This window comes from Pelophylax lessonae (assembly GCF_965119305.1).
Source record: "Pelophylax lessonae genome assembly, chromosome: 12".
Classification (NCBI taxonomy): Eukaryota; Metazoa; Chordata; class Amphibia; order Anura; family Ranidae; genus Pelophylax; species Pelophylax lessonae.
This window is the reverse complement of record NC_138779.1, coordinates 96,543,794-96,567,925: the sequence shown is the minus strand read 5'-3', so window position 1 is coordinate 96,567,925 and position 24,132 is coordinate 96,543,794. Positions and strand designations below refer to the sequence as shown.

Below are 24,132 nucleotides of genomic sequence, written 5' to 3'. Positions count from 1 at the left end.
CTATAAATGTAGGATGTGCCTAGTGGCGCCAGGGGGCTGTCTACCCGGAATAAATCCAACCTGGTCTGCTTTGATAAGATTAGGGATAAATTGTGCCATTCTGGAGGCCAATGGTTTTGCATATATTTTCAGGTCTACACTGAGTAGCGAAATTGGGCAAAAATTCTGGGGTGAGCCCGGTTCTTTCCCTGGTTTAGGCAATGCAACTATGGTTGTTGATAACATCTCTGGTGGAAAGGAGACAGAGGACACAGCTGCATTAAAGATCTTACCCATAAATGGAGAAAGCTGGTTTGGGAACATTTTAATGTATTCGGCTGAAAAGCCGTCTGGGCCTGGTGACTTATTCTGTGGCAGGGATTTGATCATTCTTTCTATCTTCGCCTCAGTAAAGGGTTGGTTTAGTGACGATAATGTCTCCTGAGACAGCTTTGGAAGAGATAGAGAGTACACAAATTTGTCTATAATCTTTGGTGTAGGCTGGAAATTCACTGGGTCTTTTAGTAAATTATATAGAGTGGCATAATAGTCACTAAACACATCTGCAAATTATTTAGGATTAGTGAGTTTGGTATTAGAAGAAGGATGTTTGAGAAGAGCTACTCTTTGTTTATAGATTTTGTCTTTAATTTGGCAAGCTAGCATTCTGGCTGCTTTGTTGCCATTACAATAGTGATTGGATTTCAGCATCCTAAAGTGTCGATCATGTTGCAAAATAAGAAGTAATCTCAGTTTCTGTTTCTGCCTAGCAGTAAACAGCTGAGAGCTAGTATCACTGAGGCCTGTTGTTTGTTAGCTTTCTCCAAAGTTTGAATAGTATGTATCAGATGGTTAAGCTTCTGCGTCCTGGACTTTTTCGCCATCAAACTCATTTTGAGAAGGATACCCCGCATGTATGTCTTGTGTGAGTTCCACAAGGCAAAGGGGTCTGACACCGAATGTTTGTCCATTGCAAAAAATTTCCAGATGTGATTTTGCACTTTAACTTTATTGTCTGGGATTGATATTAAATGGACATCATTGCATCGGCGATTAGCTCTGGTTTCAATAACCTCTCCCTTTACAGTGATAGATACAGGCGCATGGTCTGACCATGTAATGTCATTAACTTTTTAATACATCTGCCAAATCGGTTTTGGGTGGGGGTCCAACACGTCGAGGGCTCTAACTGGAATGGCATTAAAGGCTCCACGTAAAATTGTCTTCCCATGGGTATGTTGTTGAACCTTTTCCCAGATCTTTTTGAGGAACGTTAGAGGTCTGCTGTTAAGCAGGTAGACATTCACCAGAGTATACAGTTTGTTGTTCAAGTCGCATCTTAAAATTTTAAAACGGCCCTGATTGTCGACCTCCTTTGAGATTAACTTAAATGCTACCGTATCTTTTATACCGATGAGCACTCCTCTTTTCTTGGAAATGGCGTTGGCTTGAAATTTGTGTGGAAAGTTCTTATGGGATATCTTGGGAGGGCTGTTGAGGCTTAGGTGACTCTACGGGAGACAGAGAATATCTCCCTGAAGGCAAGTCCCTTAACATTAAAGGAAACAACTTTGAACATCATGCTGGCGTTGTAAGGCAATAAGTAGTATGGAACGGGTCTCAGCACAAACAAGGTTAGTTGAATAAGTAGCTAACAAGACACTTTTTTAAAAACAGACAGAAAACAGAAAAAAAAAAGATCCAAAGAAAATTTTGCAGCTGCACTGTTTCGTGGTAGAGATCAACATGCAGAAGCAGTGGGTAAAAAAAGGACGATCCGCGAGGAATCTGAGCAGATAAGTATCCGCTAATTGGGGGGTGTTAACAAGGTATAGTAAGTACAAGAAAACAAATATTGTGAGCACTAAACGGTCACCGTAGCCTGAAGCTGCAGGTTATGAACTGAGAGGGTATTTGGCCGTCATCCCAATTCCTCTTCTGGCCATTTAGTAGATTGAGAAGGAGGTGGAGATGTATCAGGTCCCGATAAGGGATCGTTTTCCAGGATCCGCCATTTTTCAGGAGTGTAAGGCCTTCTTCTACTGTATTGACTAGAATTGTGTGTTGTGAAGGCTCTCGCTCTATCAAAGATGATGAAGGTTGTATATATATATCCTCAGACAGCTGGCAAACATGATTTTAGCTCATACCCAAGCTATATCAGATGAAAACGAATACTTATAAAGTGTTGCGTTGTGCGATATAGGTACAAATCAATAAAGCTGTATATCACAAAAAAACACTGATTATCAAAATAGAATTAATATTACAAGGTGATAAAACTAAGAAGTGAATGAAAAGGTGACTGTTATGTTTAAAACATAGATGGTAAATCCTGCACCCTGTGACAAAAAACACACTGTGAATAAAAGGAAGGTTGATAGTGTAGTCAGCAAGTGGTGAAAAATTCCATCTTTTTTGTGTCACCATGCACGGTGAGTCTTCAGTACAAGTTTCACCTCAAGGTGTACAGGCAGCTCACCTTACCGCTGTAAGGTAACCGCAAATAGTGGCTCTTTAGCTGCTGGTCCTTGGTCCTTAATGCTTCTAGGTCAGTGTTTGGTAGCGTCTGGTTTTTCTTCTTTTATGGTTATGCAGATCGCTGGGTTTTATGTATGGATGAGATGATAGACAGACTCCATAGTGTAATCCCGTTTAAAAGGTTTATTAAAATATAAATACAGGAGTACTCACTTTTTAGTACACAGTATCAGAAGTATTACATCTACGAGCGGTGAGCTCGTCCGTACATCGCTTCCGGTACGCCGCAGGCCTACACGTTTCGTCACTTCTCGGAACTTCTTCTGGGGAACACCAGGAGAAATGTGCACCACTGGGGTCATTGGTTCGAATCCCAAGCATGCCACTATCTGCTTTAGAGGTTCTTCCTCTGTTGTGGTGTTATAGCTTCTTTTTCACAAGGTATTATATTTCTGATGGGTTTTACATAATGAAAACAAAAGAAATGACATAAATAAACCGAGTGTGGGTTTTACACCAAATCTATAACAGTTTTTTTTTTTGGTCAGATATGGATTTATAAGTATAGTGTGATCCTACACCCATATTAAAATGTTGGATGCTGATGACAAATGTGCTTGTCAACAATTTGTGTGAAGCAGCCCTTTACAAAGTTTACATTTCCTGCTTTGTACTCTCCACATGCCAAACAAATTACAATTTGAATTGTTTTGTTTTTGGTATCACTGACCATAGCCAGAGGCATGGACATTTGATTTTTTCCATTATACACTGCACAGATACATTTGATTATATAGCTGATGCATTCTTTCATTTGCCAAGAGTGTGTGTTCCTGATCAACAGTGGTGAGTATTTGAGGCATACATGAAGAGACAGAATTAATTGCACTGGTGGGTGTATCCTTTACTGGGTGGGTGTAGGTGTCAGTGGCGGCTGGTGAAGTTTTAAGATGGGGGGCGCAAGACCCCGCCCTTCTATGGTAACCCCTCCCATTACTCAGAAGCCCCACCCCTTATAGAATCCACCCATTTTGTCCCCTGTATTTTGCTTGTGTGAACAAATTCTCCCAATATATCACATATTAAGGGGTCCATCAGTACTAGTATATCCCATAATAGGGAACAGGGGCCCTATTATGGGATATACTGTGAGAGACACCCTATTATGGGATACACTGACTGAGAGTGGCACAAACCCCACAGTACAGACCCCCTAGCACAAACTCCACAGTACAGACCCCTTAGCACAAACCCCACAGTACAGACCCCCTAGCACAAGCCCCACAGTACAGGCCCCTTAGCACAAACCCCACAGTACAGACCCCCTAGCACAAACCCCACAGTACAGACCCCCTAGCACAAACCCCGCAGTACATGCCCCCTAGCACAAACCCCAAAGTACATGCCCCCTAGCACAAACCCCACAGTACAGACCCCCTAGCACAAACCCCACAGTACAGGCCCCCTAGCACTAATCCCACAGTACAGACTCCCTAGCACTAATCCCCCAGTACAGACCCCCTAGCACTAATCCCCCAGTACAGACCCCCTAGCACAAACCCCACAGTACAGACTCCCTAGCACAAACCCCACAGTACAGGCCCCCAAGCACTAATCCCACAGTACAGGTCCCTTTACACAAACCCCACAGTACAGGTCCCTTTGCACAAACCCCACAGTACAGGTCCCTTTGCACAAACCCCACAGTACAGACCCCCTAGCACAAACCCCACAGTACAGGCCCCCTAGCAAAAACCCCACAGTACAGGCCCCCTAGCACTAATCCCACAGTACAGACTCCCTAGCACTAATCCCCCGGTACAGACCCCCTAGCATAAACCCCAAAGTACAGACCCCCTAGCACAAACCCCACAGTACAGGCCCCCTAGCACTAATCCCACAGTACAGACCCCCTAGCACAAACCCCACAGTACAGGCCCCTAGCACTAATCCCACAGTACAGGCCCCTAGCACAAACCCCACAGTACAGGCCCCCTAGCACTAATCCCACAGTACAGACCCCCTAACACAAACCCCACAGTACAGGCCCCCTTTCAATGCAGTGACCAGCGTACATGCCCCCTTTCAATGTAGTGACCAGCGTACATGCCCCCTTTCAATGTAGTGACCAGTATACATGCCCCATTTCAATGCAGTGACAAGCGTACAGGCCCCCTTTAATGTAGTGACCAGTATACAGGCCCCCTTTCAATGTAGTGACCAGCGTACGTTCCCCCTTTCAATGTAGTGACCAGCGTACAGGCCCCCTTTCAATGTAGTGACCAGTATACAGGCCCCCTTTCAATGTAGTGACCAGCGTACATGCCCTCTTTCAATGTAGTGCCCAGCGTACATGCCCCCTTTCAATGTAGTGACCAGTATACAGGCCCCCTTTCAATGTAGTGACCAGCGTACATTCCGCTTTTAATGTAGTGACCAGTATACATGCCCCCTTTCAATGCAGTGACAAGCGTACATGCCCCCTTTCAATGCAGTGACACGCGTACATGCCCCCTTTCAATGCAGTGACAAGCGTACAGGCCCCCTTTCAATGCAGTGACCAGCATACATGCCTCTTTCAATATAGTGATCAGTATAAATGCCCCCTTTCAATGCAGTGACCAGTATACATGCCTCTGAGAGACCACCAGAGGCCTCCATCCTGAGGCATGATTACTACAGACCAGTCATGACATGAGAGACTACATGAGAGAGTACTACAACTAGTAATCATGCCTCAGGATGGAGCCAGGCCAGCCAGATAAGAAGCAGGCAGTTTTGGGTTTGTTGTAGTGTAGTCTTGTTGTCTTTTTTAATAAACTGGTCTGGTGGTCTCTCTCTCATGTCATGATGACTGGTCTGTGCTGTGCCGTTCCGTTTTGCTCAAGCTAGCTCGCCCGATTGATTGCCTTTGAATTGCTGCAATTTGCTTACCAGGTCCAGGTGTTAGCAGGAAGAGGAGGACAGTCACAGGACAGGAGGCTCCGAATCCGATCCAGAAATTCATCTGGGAGGAGGCGAGGCGGGTAAGTCTGGGGCCTGGATGCCGAATGAGGATGACTGCGAGCCGACGAGTGCACTCACGCGAACAGCACTGCAGTCTTTCTGCCACGGACATCCTGAGTCTCACAGCAGCAGTCAGTCACTACTCCACATGCGGTCGCAGGTGCGTCTCTCCTCAGTCTGCGGACGGGAACGGCAAGGATGTGACGCCGGGGCGGTGCACCGCCCCCAATGCGTCACGTGACCACAGGACCGTCCCGGGATGTCCTCCTGTGATTGGTCCAGGCTGGAGTCTGGACCAATCACAGCCAGGAGCCCAGTAAAGTGGGGAGTTTCGTGGCGCATTGCTCTGCGCCCTGATAACCCCCAGAAGGCCACCAATCGGCATCTCTGTCTGCCTCACGTGGGAGGCAAAACCCCACCCCCCCCCCCCCATACCCACCAGTAGGTCTGGCGCCCCTAGTGGGCTAAAAATTTACTTTTTTTTTTAATCTTTTTTTTTTCCTGCTTTTTTTCGGGGGGGGGGGCGGCGCCCCTGCGCCCCCTATCGGCCGGCCGCCACTGGTAGGTGTGCTATCAATCCAACCTTTGTTATACTGTATATGGATAGAGCTATAGTATTGAAAACAGGAGAAGCGTGTCCTGGGTTCTGTAAAGCTCAGCAATCAGCATATACTATACAGTCTGTGCAACCAATCTCCTTTAGATCTTCCATCAATTATGTAGTGCAAGGGCCTGCATGGTTGAATACAGAGTGAACAGATAGCTGGTATGTCCTCCCATTATATAGTTTTGGTAAATCTAAAGGAGATTGTACAGAGCTTGTAAACCTAAAAAAACTAAAATCAACTAGTTGCTAACTACTTCTAATCCTTGTTTGCTTTGCAACAACATTTTCAAATCCACTTCATTTAGAAAGTGAGGGGGTAGCTCTTAATTGTGTCCAGGGAACTATACGTAGCTTTGTGGGGGGGGGGGGTTTGTGGGGAGTTGTGCTGCCTGCCACAAGAGGGTGTAACAACACAAATTTAATTGGAAAAAAAATCAGCATGGGGGTCCCCCTAATCCAAACCAGGCTCTTAGATCTCTATTATATGGTAAATAATTGATCATGTCTAACTCGAATAGTATTGAAATGTTGACTTTTCACATTTCACTGTGTTTAGGAAGATTGTCATTTTTGTTGATATATTTGTTGCAATTTGGGACTTTTACACATTTTTATTACACTGTATTGATGTTTGTTATATTTTAGGTTTAGAGGTAATTAGGTGTAGACACTACTAAAGTAAGGGGATTCTTTTTTACTGACCACAAATGCAAGTTGAACCTTTTTAGGTTACCAATATAGTACCAATATAAGAGTATTCTTTTCTAATGAGAATTAATCGATTAAAGATGTCCTTCTCTGCTATCCAACAATATACGGTGGCACTTCTTTTCTCAAGTAACCAATAACCAGAAGTAGGGAAGGGAAACATTCTCTCTTTTTTTATTGACCATCAATGTAAGTGGCCCTTTTTCCACTGACCACCATTTCATTGGTAATGAGTAAAGAAGAGTCTTTTTACATTGGTGGTCAGTTAAGAAGACCCACCTTACATTGCTGCTTAGGAGAGAAGAGATCCTTTATGTTAGTGGTAAATGGAGAAGAGCCCCTTACATAGGTTATAGCTGAAGAAGGGCCACTTCCCAGTGGTGTTCAGGAAAATGACTTCCTTATTTTATGGACAAGACCATATTTGGCGCATAATGTCACCTAGATATCTGTATTCAGTCAGTTATGTCACCCTTTGAATATATGAACTGTCATCTGGCCAGACCTGTTATTTGGTGGAAGTGAAGCTAAGCACCAGCCATACTTTTTGTCTTTCGGCAAGTGTCAGCCATTGTGATTAATAAGGATTATACATTATTGGATGACGTGAATGATGGTGGATGTACAACATGAGACATTTTACTTTTTTTTATATTAAAGAATTTGTCAAAAACATTGTGTGTTTTTTTACTGTTTACATTTTTTTTAAATACTGTAAATGATTATGTATGGATACTATGTACCCCTTACTTATTCGCATGACAAGGGTAGTATCTGGGAGCCCCCTATACTCTGGTCCGGCCGCATCTGGAGTATGCTGTCCAGTTCTGGGCACCAGTCCTCAGGAAGGATGTGCTGGAACTGGAGAGAGTCCAGAGAAGGGCAACAAAAATAATTAGGGGAATGGAGGGCATCGGCTATGAGGAAAGACTACAAGCACTGAACTTATTCTCTCTGGGGAAGAGACGATTGAGGGGGGATATGATATCAATGTACAAATACTGTACTGGCGACCCTAGCATAAGAAACAAACTTTTTAGAGAAAGGGAATACAATAAGACACGTGGCCACTTACTAAAACTAGATAAAAAACGGTTTAACCTTAAAATACATAAGGGGTTCTTCACTGTCAGAACATGTGGAATTCGCTTCCACAGGCAGTCGTATCAGCAGGGAGCATCGATAGTTTCAAAAAGCTATTAGATGGGCACCTTAAAGACCACAACATACAGGGGTATACGGTTAACAGCAAACACGCACGCGCATTAGTCCCCTGCCAAGTCCCCCACAATCACCGGGTCAGGGTTGTAGGGAAATTACCTTTTGGCATCATCAACCCCCCCCCCCCCCTTTTTTGTCTGCCAGGCTGTATGCTGGATAAGGGTCTAGTACCCTATGCTTTTTTCCCTAGATTTTTGCATGCAGTCGCCCTTAAAATTCATACCAGGCCTAATATGAATTGGAGAGGACACTCACAGTTTTTTTTTAACCCTGTATCCTTTGATTACATGGCCAAGGATCCCCTCACTGGTTGATAAGGATTCAAGGGTGCCTACACCCACCGGCATCCTTAACAACCATTGACAGTGGGAAGCTATTATGTATAACAGAGGAAGTAATGCAGCTATTTTACATGATGTTCAGCTCCCACTAAATAGGTAATTGTTCTGGTGTTAGACCACACACCAGATGTCAGGACCCGGCATTGAACCTAGGACCTCCACTGTGTCTGGCAATGTCTCTACTTCCTGAGTCACCTGAAATGCCGGACAGCTCCCTGGACATATCCTTGAAAGATCCTGCTGCGAATCTTAATTGCCTTGAACCTTGAACCCTTTGCTCCTCCCATGAACTTCCTGATTTAAGCCATGTCTCTGCACTTCCTGGTTGCCAGAATATTGTGCCTTCTCCAGCCAATATCTCCCTTGTCTCTCCTGCTGTCGTCCGTATCTTCACTACCATTCGTTATCGACATTTGGCTTGTTCCTCAACTATGCTTCGGGTTAATTCCAACCTGCTACTACTCGTTACTGACCTTTGGCTACTCCTTGACTATACTTCTGCCTAATCCCTACCTGCTACTGGGCCCTGGCTTGCTCACCTCCTGGTATGGTGATCCTGACACGCAGCAAAATCCATCTGCACCATCAGGAGCTCTGGCAAACACTGGTTAGTACTTAGATTCCGCACCTCAGTTGAGCCTGCGTCATCTGCCAGGGTGGACTTCCTGTGTTCCTATCCTGCTGGTTCCTGTGTGAGCTTCTACTGCTATAGCTACTGGTCTTCGAGCCTGACCCCTGATCGTGACAGTTTTGATTAATGAACAGTCATGGTTCTAAACTTGTGTTCAGTCCGAACCTAAGCTCATCGCTACTGCTGAATGACACCAGTGGGAGCCTGGGCTATCCACTAAGTAAGTCCAGGTGTAGTCTAGACCAGTGGTCCTCAACCCCGGTCCTCGGGGCCCACTAACAGGGCAGATTTGAAGTATTACCTTGGGGAGATGCAGACTAGAATACTGCAATTACTGAGCAGCAAATTAGATCACCTGTTAGTTTAGTTATCTTGCAAACCTGGCCTGTTAGTGGGCCCCGAGGACTGGAGTTGAGGACCACTGGTCTAGACAATAGCCAGAGAAATGTAATTCAGTGATGATGGCTAAACATGTAGGAAGCATAAAGGACAAGATGTTCTTAAAGAAATATGTTCTTAAGAGAAATATGCGATTGCTGGCCTCTTTTTATGAAACTGCTAGTTGCCTGGCTGACCCAGGACAGGTATGCAGATCAGAAACTCTGATCTCAATCTGACTTTATAATCTGCTTGCGTCAGTGACTTAGAATGTATTGAACCCAGACACAGCAAGAAAATACATTTTCCAGAGGTGGGCAAGGGCAGCCTACATTATTGTCCTGGAACAGGTTTACTTTAACCACTTTACCACCGGAGGATTTTGCTGTCTTCCGTCCAGGCCACTTTTTGCGATTCGGCGCTGTGCGACTTCAACTGACAATTGCGCGGTCGTGCGACGCCGTACCCAAACTAAATTTACGTCCTTTTTTTCCCACAAACAGAGCTTTCTTTTGGTGGTATTTGATCACCTGTGCGATTTTTACTTTTTGCGCTATAAACAAAAAAATAGCGTTTATTTTGAAAAAATAACAATATTTTTAACATTTTTTTATATGAAATTCCCCCCAAAAAAGATGTAAAAACCAATTTTTTTAAAAATTTTTGGCCAATTTGTTTTATGCTACATATGTTTGGTAAAAAAAATCGCAATAAGCGTATTTTGATTGGTTTGCGCAAAAGTTATTGCGTTTACTAACAAAGGGAAAGATTTCTGTCATTTTTGGTGTTTTTTTTTTAACGCGTAATGGCGGCGATCTGCGATTTTTTTTTGCGGGACTGCGACATTGCGGCGGACAGACCGGACCCCTGACTGACATTTTTGACACTTTTGGGGGTACCAGTGACATTACTGCAGTAATCAGTGCTATAAATATGCACTGTTACTGTAAAAATGACACTGGCAGGGAAGGGGTTAATTTTATTGGAGAGGGAGGGGTTAATGTATGCCTGGTGCTTACTGACGTGTAGGGGGGGAGGTGACTGTGTGAGACATGGACAGATCGGATGTCCAGTTATGCTGAACAGTCCGATCTGTCACTCCCTGTCACTATGGAGATCCGCCCGCTGTGTTTACACACAGCGGGCGGATCTCCAGACTCGATCCCCGACGATCGGGTAAGAGCAGCGGCGATCGCCGCTGCTCCTCCCCTGGCCCGACTCCCGCTGTGAATGAAAACAGCGGGAGCGAGCCTCCGGCGGCGCGCAAGCGCCGCCCAGAAGGGGGAGTGTCCAATCACGTTAATACTACGTGGCTGGACGATAACGAACCACTCTGCCGCAGTAGTATTACTGTGAGCGGTCGTAGAGTGGTTAAAGGGCTCGTAGGCATAATTGGGAATGAATGGGAGTACATTACAGCAGGTTTCTAATAATATCCTTGTATCAATATGTAACTATTTAAGGTGATTATTAGAAAGAAAGATATTTATATTTATAGCATAGCTGGAAATGTTGGGAAATTCCAACTGCTACTTTGCAAGTCAGCAATGAACTGGCTGACTTCAATGAGTAAGCTAGCTTGACTTTATGGAACATTACTTGGAAGGTACAGCCAGAGAGAAAAGATTGTTGCCACAAAAGATGTAAACTAAGCTTTGGAAAGAAAAAAAACCCATGTAAACAATAATGGAGTTTGTCATTATGGAAGGGAGATCTCCCTGTTGCAGAATCCATTACATAAATTAATTCTGGGCAATTATTAAATTATAAAAATGTGCTTCCACCCCAGAGATGCAGAATATATTGCTTGTTTTGTCTAGGCAATGATATAAAAGAGTAGAGCATGTAATACTAGAGGCTTGTGTATAATGTGAAAATTTTGTCATCAACACACCTTAGGTCATATCATTTTTTTTCATTTGAATATCAAAAGCGTCATATCACAGCAGTACAGTGTTTCGCAGAGCCCCTTCATCAGGCTTATGTCACATCACAAGAGCCTGATGAAGCGGCCCTGATAGGTTATAAAACAGGGGTAGGCAACCTTAATGAGGTGGAGATCTACCTGAACAACATGGGAGAAGTCAAAGATCACTGGGCACAGTGATGCCCAGTGTCGCCTCCTCAAACCTGAATTGAACCTCTACTTGTCATCCTAATTTGTCTCAATCGCATGCATTGAACGGCAGTCATGGGTTTAAATCAGGTGGTGAGGAGGCAATATATAGTCTGCTCACCACCTGTCAAACACACTTGGATCACTTTTCAGAGGTTCAGCCTTGCCTGCTGTACTTTTGAATAAGACCTTAGTTGTATTCTGTAGCGGCACCCTTAGGGCTTGTTCACACATAAAGTTGGGGAGTGGTAAAACCCTTTGGTTGAGTTTACTGCCCCCAATCCCTACCCCCTTTAGCTGCTGAGGCAGCAGCTAAAGGTGTACACATGCCACAGCAGGAAATAAACCCCCTGTTGCTTTTGGTGGTGGTGGTGCCTGCCAATCGTGACCCATTCAAGTAAATGTTTAAGGGGTTAAAGCAGGTGGTGAGAAAGCAACCCAACTCTGCCTGCTTTAACCCCTTGTTTTTCTGTACTGACAAGGTTGTAGGGCACTTGCTGAGTAGTCTTATTCACTTGAATGGGTCATGCTTGGCAGGTGCTACACCCACCAACCATAATAGGGCATGTACACCCCTGGCAACTGCAGCTAAAGGGGGTGCAGTTGGGGCAGGGGTGATAAAAACACATCTTAACTATGGGGTTTTACCACCCCTCAAACTGCAAATGTAAATGAACCCTATAAGGCTGCTGTCACACAAGCTGGGGTTTACCCACACCGCGGGTGTAGCGCAGTGCACTTGCAACTTTTCTGGGCTAGCTGCGCCTTTGCCAGCACACCAAAACTCGCTTTCCGAAAGTGCACCACACTTTAATAGAAGTCTATGGCTAAGCACAGCAAACACGCAGGAAAGCTGCAGGTACACTGCACTGCACCCTCGGTGTGGGCAAACCCCAGCACATCAGTTTGAAAGAAGCCCTATACTATTATGTTCAGGGTATTGCTTCACACTAACCTGAAGATCTCGTCTTTCCTGCTGCTGGCACCACTCTGGAGACCATTAGCCGGGATAAGAGGTGGAGTGCAGTTGGAATAACTTGGCATGGGACAGGATCCAGTACTACAGAGGAGACATTGGCTTATGCAGCTCTTTATCTCTCCTACAACTCCAACTTTACAAGTAGTCCCTCTACATTGCACTCTGTTTGATGCTCTGGAATGGCAGATCAGCAAGCCCAGACTGAGATCTACCAGTCACCTGGCCACAATCTACTGGTAGATCACGATCTACAGGTTGCTGACCCCTGGTGTAAATCATAAGTACACATCTAGGTTATGGTATCCAGTTTTGGGCATAGAAATTTTGGAAAATATTTAAATGCAGACAAAAAAAATATTTAAAAAATCTCTGTTACAAGGAAAAGTTGTAAACACTGGGTATGCTCAATTTCAGTCAAACAAGATCTAAAAACACCAACTGCAATAAGTATACATGCTGAAAGATTTTATTGGAAACTTGCAGACAAGCACAGCTACTGTTACGTTATTAAACATAGGATCACAAAAAGTTTAAGGCCATCAGAGTTTGTGTCACATGATGTCACATAGATAGTAAAAGGAAATAGATGGAAAGTAGACTGGTTGGATCCTCATGGGTGGGACTCGGTTTAGCTGCTCTCTCCCATGGTGTGCTTGTCAAACAGGTACTCGCCCATGCCGTTCTCAGGCACCCCAAGACGTTTCAGGTTGGTGATGAAATCTCCAAAACGTTTAATATCCTTCACCTGTTCCTCCAGATATTCAGATTCCAGGAAGTCACACAGCTGAAAAACAAAAGTATCAGTTAAATGTCTGTTAAGTTAGGTCTTATTCATTCTTTAAGATGTTTAGAAGGAAACACAAGATAAAATATAAAATTTAAATGTGTTGCTGGTAAAACTGTTGCTTCTCTCCTTCTGCATCAGTGGAATATTTCTAGTCCCTATATTCAGTTCTGTGCTTTGGATTAATATTAATGTGCTAATACTCCTACTAATATAGGTGAAACAAATTAGGGGCTGAATTTGCAACTAGGGATGTCAAATTTCTGGAAACTTTGAAGCCAAGAGAATAAAAACATTTTTTGCCTGTTTTTGGGAATTTTCTAAAAAAATATTGAAAAAAAAAAGTTAGTGCGGAGTAGTTTTACAAACTTATGCTTGAAATAAAAGTAAATCTTATGCAATAAATATACTAAACTTGCTTTTTTAAATTTTAAAGAAAAAAAAAATATTGGAAAATAATATTTATTTCACAATATTTGCAAATTGCACTGTGCAAATGTTTCCAAACTCTAGATGTTGGTCTCACCCAGAAGAGGAAAACTAAAAACAATTTACTGACCAGACTATAGGCAAACATTATGTGGTGACGGTGGAGAAGATTCACAGTCATTATTTCAAGGTTATATAGATAAAATTATTTGTCAGACAAATGCATCCTCTTACCTGCCAATTAAGGCCTTTGAGGACAAAAACTATCATCTACTGTATCCCAACAATTACCCAACTATAGGAGGTAAGATGAAGCCCACGAGCAAACTAAAGTGAAATCTTTTCCCTGCAGTGCCCCCTGGTGGCAAAATGCATATTTCTCTTGTTGGAGAACTGCATTGAGAAGTAAACTGTTACGTAATTTGTATTCCTGGATTTGTGCGTATTCAGCTGAGAGAACTTGCAATAATTTAAGACTTTACATAAAGTTTTATAAAGTTTTCATTGAGGTCTTTATGTTATATAGTTTGAATTCCATGTCATAGATAAATTATTTAGCATCGTAAAAGAACATATTACATATTTTTTTAAATTTTTCCAGAAAAAAAACAAAAAAAAACTGCTTTGGAAAAAAACAGTAAAAAAAACGGAAAATTTATATCAAATACTTACCGTAATTTTCCTTTCCTGATGGACTCCATGGCAGCATACGTATCGGGTTTGGCCCCGCCTCCAAACCTACCCATAGGACCTCACTCCCATAAATCTTTGCTCCTGTTCAGCACACGTGTTCTGTAACTATCCTCCACAGAAATCCGGGAGGGAACTCCTGCTGCCATGGAGTCCATCAGGAAAGGAAAATTACGGTAAGTATTTGATATAAATTTTCCGTTTTCCTGACAGACTCCATGGCAGCATACGTATCGGGAAATAACTCGCCGTACACACAGGGTGGGCAGGTGCTGAACAGAAAAGTTTTAATGCATTTTGTCAAACAGACAGGACTTGCAAACCAAAATTCACAGAAGAAAGAGCCGCTGGCTCAACACAGTAATGGGATAAGAAAGTGTTAATAGAGGACCACGATGCTGCTCTGCAAATGACTTCAGGAGCCACATGTCTGGATACTGCCCAGGAGGTAGAGATGCTCCGCGTCGAATGAGCTGTAACTACTGCTGGAGGGGTCAAGCCCTTAGCCCTATAAGCCCACTGGATGGTCTGGATGATCCAAGAGGAAATGGATCTCGTCGAGGCTCTTGAACCTTTGTTTTTTCCATAAAAGGTAACGAAAAGATGTTCTGATTTTCTGAAAGAGGAAGTGGCATTTAAATATCTCTTAATACACTCTCCAACATCCAGCGGATGAACCGAAGATTCTTCCTCTTCCTGTCTAAAGGTTGGTAATACTGTTTCTATGTTTTCATGGAAGACAGAGGTCCTTTTTGGTCTCGCATCCAGCATGGGGATGAGCACCACTCTGTCAGGAAAAAAGGTTAAGAAAGGCTCTTGTGTCCCAAAGGACCCAATTTCCGACACTCTTTTTGCTGAGGTTATAGCCACCAGAAACACTGTTATCAGTGTAAGCTCTCTTATGGTCAAAGAATCAAACATGTCTTGAATTTGACTCGCCAGGAAATCCAGAACTAGTGGCAGATCCCACTTGGGAAACCTGGGTTTTCTCTGAGGTCTGATTCTCACTGCCCCTTGGAAGAACTGACGAATTAGGGCATGAGTGGCCCAGGAGATCCCTGTAAAAGCAGAAATAGCCGAGACCTGGACTCTGAGCGAACTCACTGATAGAGGCAAATCCAGTCCTGATTGGAGAAAGCTCAATACATCCTGGATCTTAATTGAAGATTGAGGATCAGGCCTTGTATTCAGTTGTGCAGAAAATTTTTCCCAGATTCTCTGATACACCCTGTTCGTTGAGCTTCTTCTAGCACTAAGTAGTGTCGAGATTGCCGTTTCTGGACAGCCTAAAGCCTGTAACCTCCTCCTCTCAACATCCAGACCTTGAGATGTAAACGGTCTGGGCATGGATGGAGTACAGACCCCTGGGACAACAGGTCCGGTCTGAAGGGTAGCGGGATTGGATCTTGGACACTGAGTAGCGTCAGAAGGGGAAACCATGGCCTGTTCGGCCAGAAGGGAATCACCGCCACTACCTCCACTGGCTCCGACCTGAGTCTCCGAAGGAACTGCAACACAATCGGAATTGGTGGGAAGGCGTATGCCCTGTGGAATCTCCACTGATCCGAGAGTGCATCTATCCCTGATGCTTGTGGATCTCTGAATCTTGAGTAGTACTTCGGCAGTTTGTGATTGCAGGGGGAGGCGAAGAGATCTACCTCTGGAGAAAACCCCAATGTTAGGATCCAGTCGAACGTTTCCTTGTGAAGGGACCACTCGTTGTTGTCCAGATCCACTCTGGACAAGAAGTCTGCTTTGACATTCTGGACTCCTGGAACATAAACCGCTGAAAGATTCGAGAGATTTTTCTGTGCCCAGGACATAATCGGCTCCACTTCCCTCAATAGGGACCAGCTGCGTGTACCCCCTTGTTTCCTGATGTATGCCACTGCTGAGGTGTTGTCCAGGCGCAGCATGACAGGTTGGTCTTTTGTCAGGTGAGCAAATGCTCGAAGAGCTTGGAATGCTGCTCGGAGTTCTAGTATGTTGGATACTATTCCTCGAGTGGAAAACTCCCACCTGCCCTGTGCCACCTCCGACAGACAGTGGGCACCCCAGCCTATGTTGCTGGCGTCCGAGGTAACCACTACCCACGGAGCTGGTTTCAGAGAGTGGCAGTTCAGCAGGTGGTCTCTGCATAGCCACCAAGGAAGACTCGCTCTCATTGAAGGGGTTAGGAAGATGCGTTGATCCAGATGCCACGTATCCCATTGCTGAAGGAATCCCTTCTGAAAGGGTCTCATCCTCCACAGGGCCCACTTCACCATGGGGACTACTGCGACCATAGTCCCGATCACCTTCAGACATTGACGTGCCTGAAGATGAGAGGATGAGAGGGCAAAGCGAATCCTGTCTCGGAGAGTCCCTATCTTTTCCTCTGGAAGAGAGATAGTCGCCTTCTCTGTGTCGAACAGAGCGCCCAAGTAGATCAGGGACTGAGTTGGAATCAGGTGACTCTTCTCCTTGTTGAGTAACCAACCAAACTTCTGGAGAGTGGACACGACCTGCTCCAGATGAACTAATAGTTGGTCTCTGTCTTGGGACAACAGGAGTAGATCGTCCAAATAGTGGTGAAGACGGATACCTTTCAATCTCAGTAGGGCTACCACGGCCAATAAGATTTTTGAAAAGGTCCGTGGAGATGTTGAGAGCCCGAATGGGAGACAGATAAACTGAAGATGTAATCCTCCCACTTCGAACCGGAGAAACCTTTGAAAATCTTCGTCCACAGGGACATGAAAGTAGGCGTCTTTCAAGTCGATGGACACCATCCAATCTGCCGGCTGGACTGACTGCTGTATGGACAACAGGGTCTCCATTTTGAACCTTTCTTTTTTTATGAATTTGTTCAAGAAGGTCAAATCTATTACTGGTCTCCATGATCCGTTCTTCTTTTGGACCAGAAAGAGCGGAGAATATATTCCTTGGCCTCGCTCTGACTCTGGAACGGAGATGACAGCCCCTTGAGCAATGAGAGCTTCGACGTAAGAAAACAAAATCTGACGCCTTTCTTCTAGACATGGTATGGCAGTAGGCAGGAACCTTGAGCCTGGCCTCTCCTTGAAGACCCACTTGTGGCCTGAAGACACCGTCCTGACGGCCCAGGGGTCCTGAATCGAAGCCGCCCAGACATGTCGGAAGGAGCGTAGACGTGCACCCACCCGACATGTCTGAGCGGGCCCACCTTCAAAAGGACTTAGTGGGCTCGCGGTCCCCAGAGGAGACATTCTTTGTCGTCTTCCTGGAAGACTGTCTGGATCTCCAGTTCCGGTTGAACTCCCGACCAGGTCTATAAGAACGAGCTTCCCTGGCCCGGTCAGGCACAAATTTTCTGGTAGGCTGTCCTTTCTTGACGTTGAACTGGCGCCGATCCTGGGGAAGAAACCCAGACTTACCGCCTGTAGCCCGGGCTATGGCCTCGTCCAGTTTATTCCCGAAAAGGGAGGACCCCTCAAAGGGAATACGGCACCAAACTTGCTTTGATGCCGGATCCGCCACCCAAGGGCGGAGCCAAAGAGCTCTCTTAGCTGTGACCGAGGACAGCATAACTCTTGCCAATAGACGGATCAAGTCTATGGAAGCCTCCCCAAGGAACGACGCGCCCAGCCTAAGCTCCTGGATTGGAGCGCTTCTGGCCACCTCCTCCGAAACAGATCTGACCGATTCGTCTACCACATCAGCCCAAGACTCCATGGCCTTGGATAGAGCAGCCAAAGCCAGGACTGGCTTACAGGCCATACCTGCTGTAAGGTAGATTCTCTTCAAATCAGAGTCCATCCTTCGGTCCAACGGGTCTTTAAATGAGACCGTATCCTCTAAGGGAAGGGTCACGTGCTTGACCAGTCTCATGACTGCTGCGTCAACTAGGGGAGGGGACTCAAGATGTTTCACATCATCCTCTTTGAAGGGGTAAAGTTTAGCCATCTTGGATACTAAGGAATTCTTACGTTCCACCTTTTTCCACTCCTCCAAGATGATTTCACCCAACTCTCCCAGGAAGGGAAAATTAACACGCTCCTTATTGAGCTGTTTAAAGTACTTCTTCTGCTTGGGAGGGGGAACAGCTGACTCCTCCCAATTTAAGGTCTCTCTGACCGCTTTAACCAGGGAAGGCACCAAGGTATATTCAAAACCCAAGCAGGGATCCTCATCTTCAGAGTCGCTACCTGACAAGAGCATCGACTGATGGCTTGTGTGGGCTGACTCGAAATCTTCCTGTACCTGTAGTGCTACAGGGGAGGGGCTTGGGGAAGCCGTTGCAGTGTCTTGAGAACGACTGACACCCAACTCTGCCAAAGAGTCCTTAACCACTCTCTTGACCAAAGCCTCAATGCGCTGATCGGAAGTATCCCTTTCTCCCGCAGCCTGGGAGAAACATCTATCACAGAAAAGCTTCCTCTCCGGGACACTAGCGCCACAGCCTCTGCAACCTGCTTTGTCAGGTCTCCGTGCGTGGCTGGCTGAAGTAGATGATTTTTGATGATGTGAGCCCGAACGGGACTTTCCTGTAGAGTGCCGGTGGCGAGAGCTTGAGCGTCTTTCACTTCTTTGAGAAGAGTGCCTAGTCTCTGAACGAGGAGGGCTGTGAACAAGAGAAAAAACAGAAAAAAACAGACAGGAAGCTAGGAACACTTGAGTTCCTACCCCCACCCCCTATAACCCACAGCCCCACTAAGAAGCCCCAAATACCTGTTAGGGGCGGGCTGACCACCGGAGGGCAAAGTAGCTTCCATTCTGATGCTGACCTACAAGAATGAGCCGGACAGCAATGTCAGAAAACCAGCAAAAGAGGAGGGGGGGGGAGGCTCCCAAACTGGGGCCAGTACTCACCAAGAACCAGAGGTTAGCAGGCAGAGCGGCAACGAACAGCAGGCGTCCAAAAACCGATCAGATGCGGAGTATGGAACACCCAGTATCAGCAGTGTGTATAAACACAACACTGCTGACAGTTCTGGGGTTTAAATATGGCGCCTGGTGACGTCATCAGCGCTCGCCGCCGACGCCAACTCACTGCGCATGCGCCGCGCTCTTACTGCGCACGCGCGAGAACCAAGCCTCGTTCTGGAGGCGCCGCACATGCGCAGTAGCGCACCGCACCGGCGGCCGGTCAGGAAGTGAACCGCTGACCGGCCCCGGACCACTAGCCACCAGGGAAGGCAGGAAAGACCAGGTAAGAGAAAAAACATATAAACAAAGGCAAATATAAGCATATAACATAGCTGCCATGGAGTGTACTCACGAACCGCAGACCACCAGGGATGGATGCACACCGGACTTATCTCTTTCAAGGGTACCGGCCACCCGCAGCAGCTGGGCTTTTTGGCCAAGGCTGCTACATCTTCGCCCCTCCTCCATACCCCGCAGCAGCTGGGGCTTATTGGAGAGCTCCATACCCGACAGGTAGAGCCATCCATCACCCGGAATCCATCTTCAGGTAGGATATCAGGTAATCCTTTGGAGGACAAAAAAAGAACACGTGTGCTGAACAGGAGCAAAGATTTATGGGAGTGAGGTCCTATGGGTAGGTTTGGAGGCGGGGCCAAACCCGATACGTATGCTGCCATGGAGTCTGTCAGGAAACGTATTTTTTCCCAAATTTTTAGTTTTTTTTCTAGGCCTTTCCATCTCTAGTCACAACCAATCAGATTCATGTTGTCCTTTTAATAATACAGATTAAAAGAAGAAACAAATGATCAAATTGGTTTGGCTATGAGAAGTACCTTCTATTCCTTTGATTTCTTTATTTAGGCTTTTTTGTTGTTATCTTATTAAAAATGCCAAATAAATAAAAAATAAAGACAAGCACGTATACCATATAATGTACTAGCATATAGTTACTCTTTTCTCTCTAGCATAAAGCCTTGCGTGCTGCAAAAAAATGTCTCAAGCTAGCAATGCACAAAATAGACTGCCATTTTGTGGCCTGATATAGTGTTTTGTACTAATGTAATTTTTTGTAGTGCTTAGGTTAATCTGTATATATTTATGGACCACAGTGGGTCTGCTTTACCATGTCTCATGTCTCAGCCCAATCCCCCGATCCAAGGGTACATTCAAGGTCAGTCTAAAAAGGTTGGCACAGAATACTTAGGATACAAGTGTCACACTTTATTTATTATATTCAATTATTTCAAATCAAAAACTGACAAATGGTACCGCAATTTCCACTTTCAGTCTTAATAAGGGATGTAAGGACCAGAAATTTTGTATTAAGATGTAAGGAGTCATTTATTTGCTTTGCCATTTACCAGCTATTCATTGGAGATATACATGAATATATGGAATAAAGAGCTCTATTTACATTTAAATCTTTAGCACTTTGAGCAGACACTTACATGGGGGTCAACTTTGTCTGTGGCCAGCTTGTGCAGGTCCAGAAGAGCCTGGTTCACAGTCTTCTCCAGCTGAAGAGCAGCCTGCATGGCCTCCAGGGTGTTACCCCATTGATCACGCTCTGGTTGCTGAAGGAAAATATAAAGTTTTATAAGTGAAAATGATTATGTAACAGTTTTTCCTGGACAGTACACAGTAAAAGGATAACTTTTGGCAAAATATATAATATATATAATTGCTATTACATACCTTTTTGTAACTTAGTGTTAATAAAGAATCATTTTGTTCTAGTTATCAGGAGTCAGTTATGATTTTTTTTTAAATTAGCAAAGGCTTCCTTGTATGTGCAGAACACCCCCTGGGAAATTATTATTAACACTACAACATATGTGCAATGAGTGGAACCAGTTTGATCACCTTTATTCTGGCTCATTACTGACAAGGGCACATCATCTAACATATAAGACACGTCTTTTTGTGAAAACACGTTCTTTTTCTGAAACATTAGTATTTGTGTGTCTAAAGCTACAAATTGTTCTTACCTTCACAACCTGCAGGACAACGCGACCCCCGCGCTTGTTTTGATATTTCATGAACTTCTCGGCATGCTCCCTCTCCTCATGACTGTGTTCCTTGAAGAACTCGGCCACATGTTGAAGGGCCACATCATCACGATCGAAATAAGCATACTGACAAATGAAAGAGATTAGGGTTTAATGTAAAAATGTACCTACCATTATGTGACACCTAATAACATCTTATGTTTGTGACGCTAAATTATTTTCCTTAATATTCATGAACTCCATGGAATGGCATCAGTAGCAGCTGGTGCTCCATGGGCCGGGGGGGGTCGCAGACCGACCGCACCATACCCACCCCCAGACCACACCAGGCCGCACACAATCCCCCCCCCCCCGGACCACAGTGAGACAGGAGAGGAGAGGACAGAGAGGACGGACAGACAGAGAGGACAGACCAGACAGATAGAGAGGACAGACGGACAGAGAGGACGGAGGGACAGAGAGGACTGACGGACAGACAGACCCCCCCGAGGATGGACAGACAGGACCCCCCCCTGCTCACTCACCCTGCCTGGATGCAGCAGCAGGCGGCGGCGGCTTCTTCCCCCTGTCTTTTGCATCTCCTCCTCCATGCCCAATGGCATGGCTTCTCCTTTCGGCCAATCGGCAAACGGGTCTCAAAACCCGCTTCCTGATTGGCCAGGAGGAGGATCCCTGTGAAAATAGCGAATTTTCATTTGCTTTTGTCACACAACTGGGTGGCCTCGGGGCGCACTGCTCTGCGCCCCAAGCCCACCCTTTATTTTAGCCTATGAGAGCCTCTGGCTCTAATCACATGGTTAAAGAAAAAGCCCCATTGAACTCCATGCGTCCGGTGCCACGCATGCAGATTAGGGGGCCGGACGCATGAATGGCATAGAAATGTATCTCCCCTAAAGAGCTCCCATATTTCATACTCCACTAATTACTCATTCTCATCAGTCTGGCTGAAAAGTCACTGTCATGGACCACTATCTGTCTCAAAATGTCATAGAGTATCCAGACTTTATTACCCAACAGAATACAATGTCTTGCTTATTGAAATGCTCAACTTGCCAGGCAATATGTGATTGAACTAAATATTGGCAAATATGGGGAGAGGATTATGTTGATTCCAGCAGGTGTACATTTTATTGGTCTCAGTGAGAGATATCTGTCTATTGCCACATATGGTTAAAAAATTGTGGTTGAACTGCAAGCAATCATTGGCCTGAATCAAAGGATTGCATAGGTCTTGACATGAATGAAGCATCACAGAAAAATTAGGTACTCTTTTGGCTAGAACTACCACTTCCATATGTTCTACAATAAAGCACAGTTTGATATTGCCTCCCTTTAGTTATTCTAGTCCCCAAATAGACCAGCCAAATTTTAATCAGTGTGCGGCTGTCGCTGTGAGGTCGACTTTTGTCAAATTAACAAGATAGAAAACATTTGTCGATCAGTGGCTTCATCACTGACCAGTGTATTCTGACAGTGCTGAGTCCCATTGTCAGCATAAAATGCTCAAGTGGGGGGATTTCCTCCACACATCTCTTTTGTGGATGGAAAAATCTGTTTGCATTTTTTCTTTTGGTTGGTCTGCTGGCTGAACAAAAATTAAATATGAATCATTTATGGCCAGTTGAAGAAATATATCTTACATACAAAACTGTATAAAAAAAAAAAAATCCTCACCATGGAGAGGTAGGTGTAGGAGGCGTACAGCTCCAAATTGACCATACGGTTGATGGCAGCCTCGCAGTCGCGGTGGAAGTTCTGGCGCACCTGGGACTCCATTTCGGTGGTTTTGGGTGGCGCAAATAAGTCAGAGAAAATCAGCAATAATTGGAAGATGTTTGGAAAAAGAGCAAATGACTCAGAGAGGGTTCCGTTCAAGCACTGTTGAAGCAAGAACTCTGCTCAGAGTCAGGAGTAGATCTGATCACAGGAGAAAGGAGCTCTGTATATATAGGCAACCAGCCTGACAGTCTGGGGACTGCACTCCCTCCCTTCACTTACATCATCTACTAGAAACCAATCACATAAAACATGGTAATTCGTAAGACTGTTGGTCTTTGGACAGGAGAGTACAGTGCAGGCAAGATTATGAAATATTACCTTTTCATTTTAGCTTTACTGGATTATTATATTTAAATTAAATACTAAATTACTGCATGGAGAAAAGTTCATGTTTGGATACACTGACTTTTAATGTAGATTGACTCATATCATAATAATACAGAAATAAATGCAGCAATTTAGCATTTAGTGGTTGATTTTCACTGTCTGTTTTGCTACTGAACATCCAGCTTTCCCGAGGGACACATATCACATAGATTAGCCACAAAATCAGACACAAGGCTGCCTTTTAGCTGAAAACTGTTTCACTGTCTTTGTGAATCCTGTGCTTGGAATCCTGGACAGCCAACTGAGGCACAAACAAGTGTGGAAAAGTACAAACTGTTCAAAATCACCAAACACCAGTGTGCAATGAGGCCTGTAAGTGTTGCCAGGGCCGCTGATAAAGGAGTACAGCCAGCCCTCCTGTACTGGGCCTGGGCCCAATCAGTTCAAAAGCTGAGCAGGAGGTCTGGCTGTACTGTCTTATTGCAGATACTGATCCTCTTCTGCCACCCCTTGCAGCACTGCCATCTTCTCCTCTTCTTTCTTCCTCTGGCTGCACTGCAGGAGGATTGGTTCTAGCACATACGATCCTTCCATCTGCTGTCCAGGCCCCCCTGTGTGCCCCTTTGCCCTGCAGCGCTGTCAGCTTCCCTTCTCTCCTCTCCTGCTAGAAGCTGCTGTGGGCACACAGGGGATGTTTCAGCATGGAGAGTGCTGGAAGGGGCCAGTAAATATGTAATTTAATGGCCCCTTCCGTTCCTGAATGAACACAGAGAGCTATCT

The 24,132-nt window shown here is 45.0% G+C and overlaps 1 protein-coding gene across 1 annotated transcript; it reads right to left on the bottom strand.

Moving 5' to 3' along the window:
* Positions 1-12,978: 12,978 nt before the first annotated feature.
* On the bottom strand, positions 12,979-23,183 carry LOC309568199 (ferritin, middle subunit-like). The gene is made up of 4 exons (XM_082273834.1): positions 22,921-23,183; positions 21,226-21,372; positions 20,686-20,811; positions 12,979-13,231 (listed from the first exon to the last, which is right to left on the bottom strand). Exons 1-4 carry the CDS (start codon positions 23,020-23,022, stop codon positions 13,076-13,078), a joined length of 531 nt encoding a protein of 176 aa, XP_082129960.1. The 5' UTR covers positions 23,023-23,183; the 3' UTR covers positions 12,979-13,075.
* Between the last annotated feature and the right edge of the window lie 949 nt (positions 23,184-24,132).

Coding starts and splice junctions, on each gene's coding strand:
- LOC309568199 (XM_082273834.1), bottom strand. CDS start 23,022: ATGGAGTCCCAGGTGCGCCAGAACTTCCACCGCGACTGCGAGGCTGCC. Junction 20,812..21,225: donor TTGTCCTGCAGGTTGTGAAG/GTAAGAACAATT, acceptor ATTTTCCTTCAG/CAACCAGAGCGTGATCAATG. Junction 13,232..20,685: donor CAGACAAAGTTGACCCCCAT/GTAAGTGTCTGC, acceptor TTTGTTTTTCAG/CTGTGTGACTTCCTGGAATC.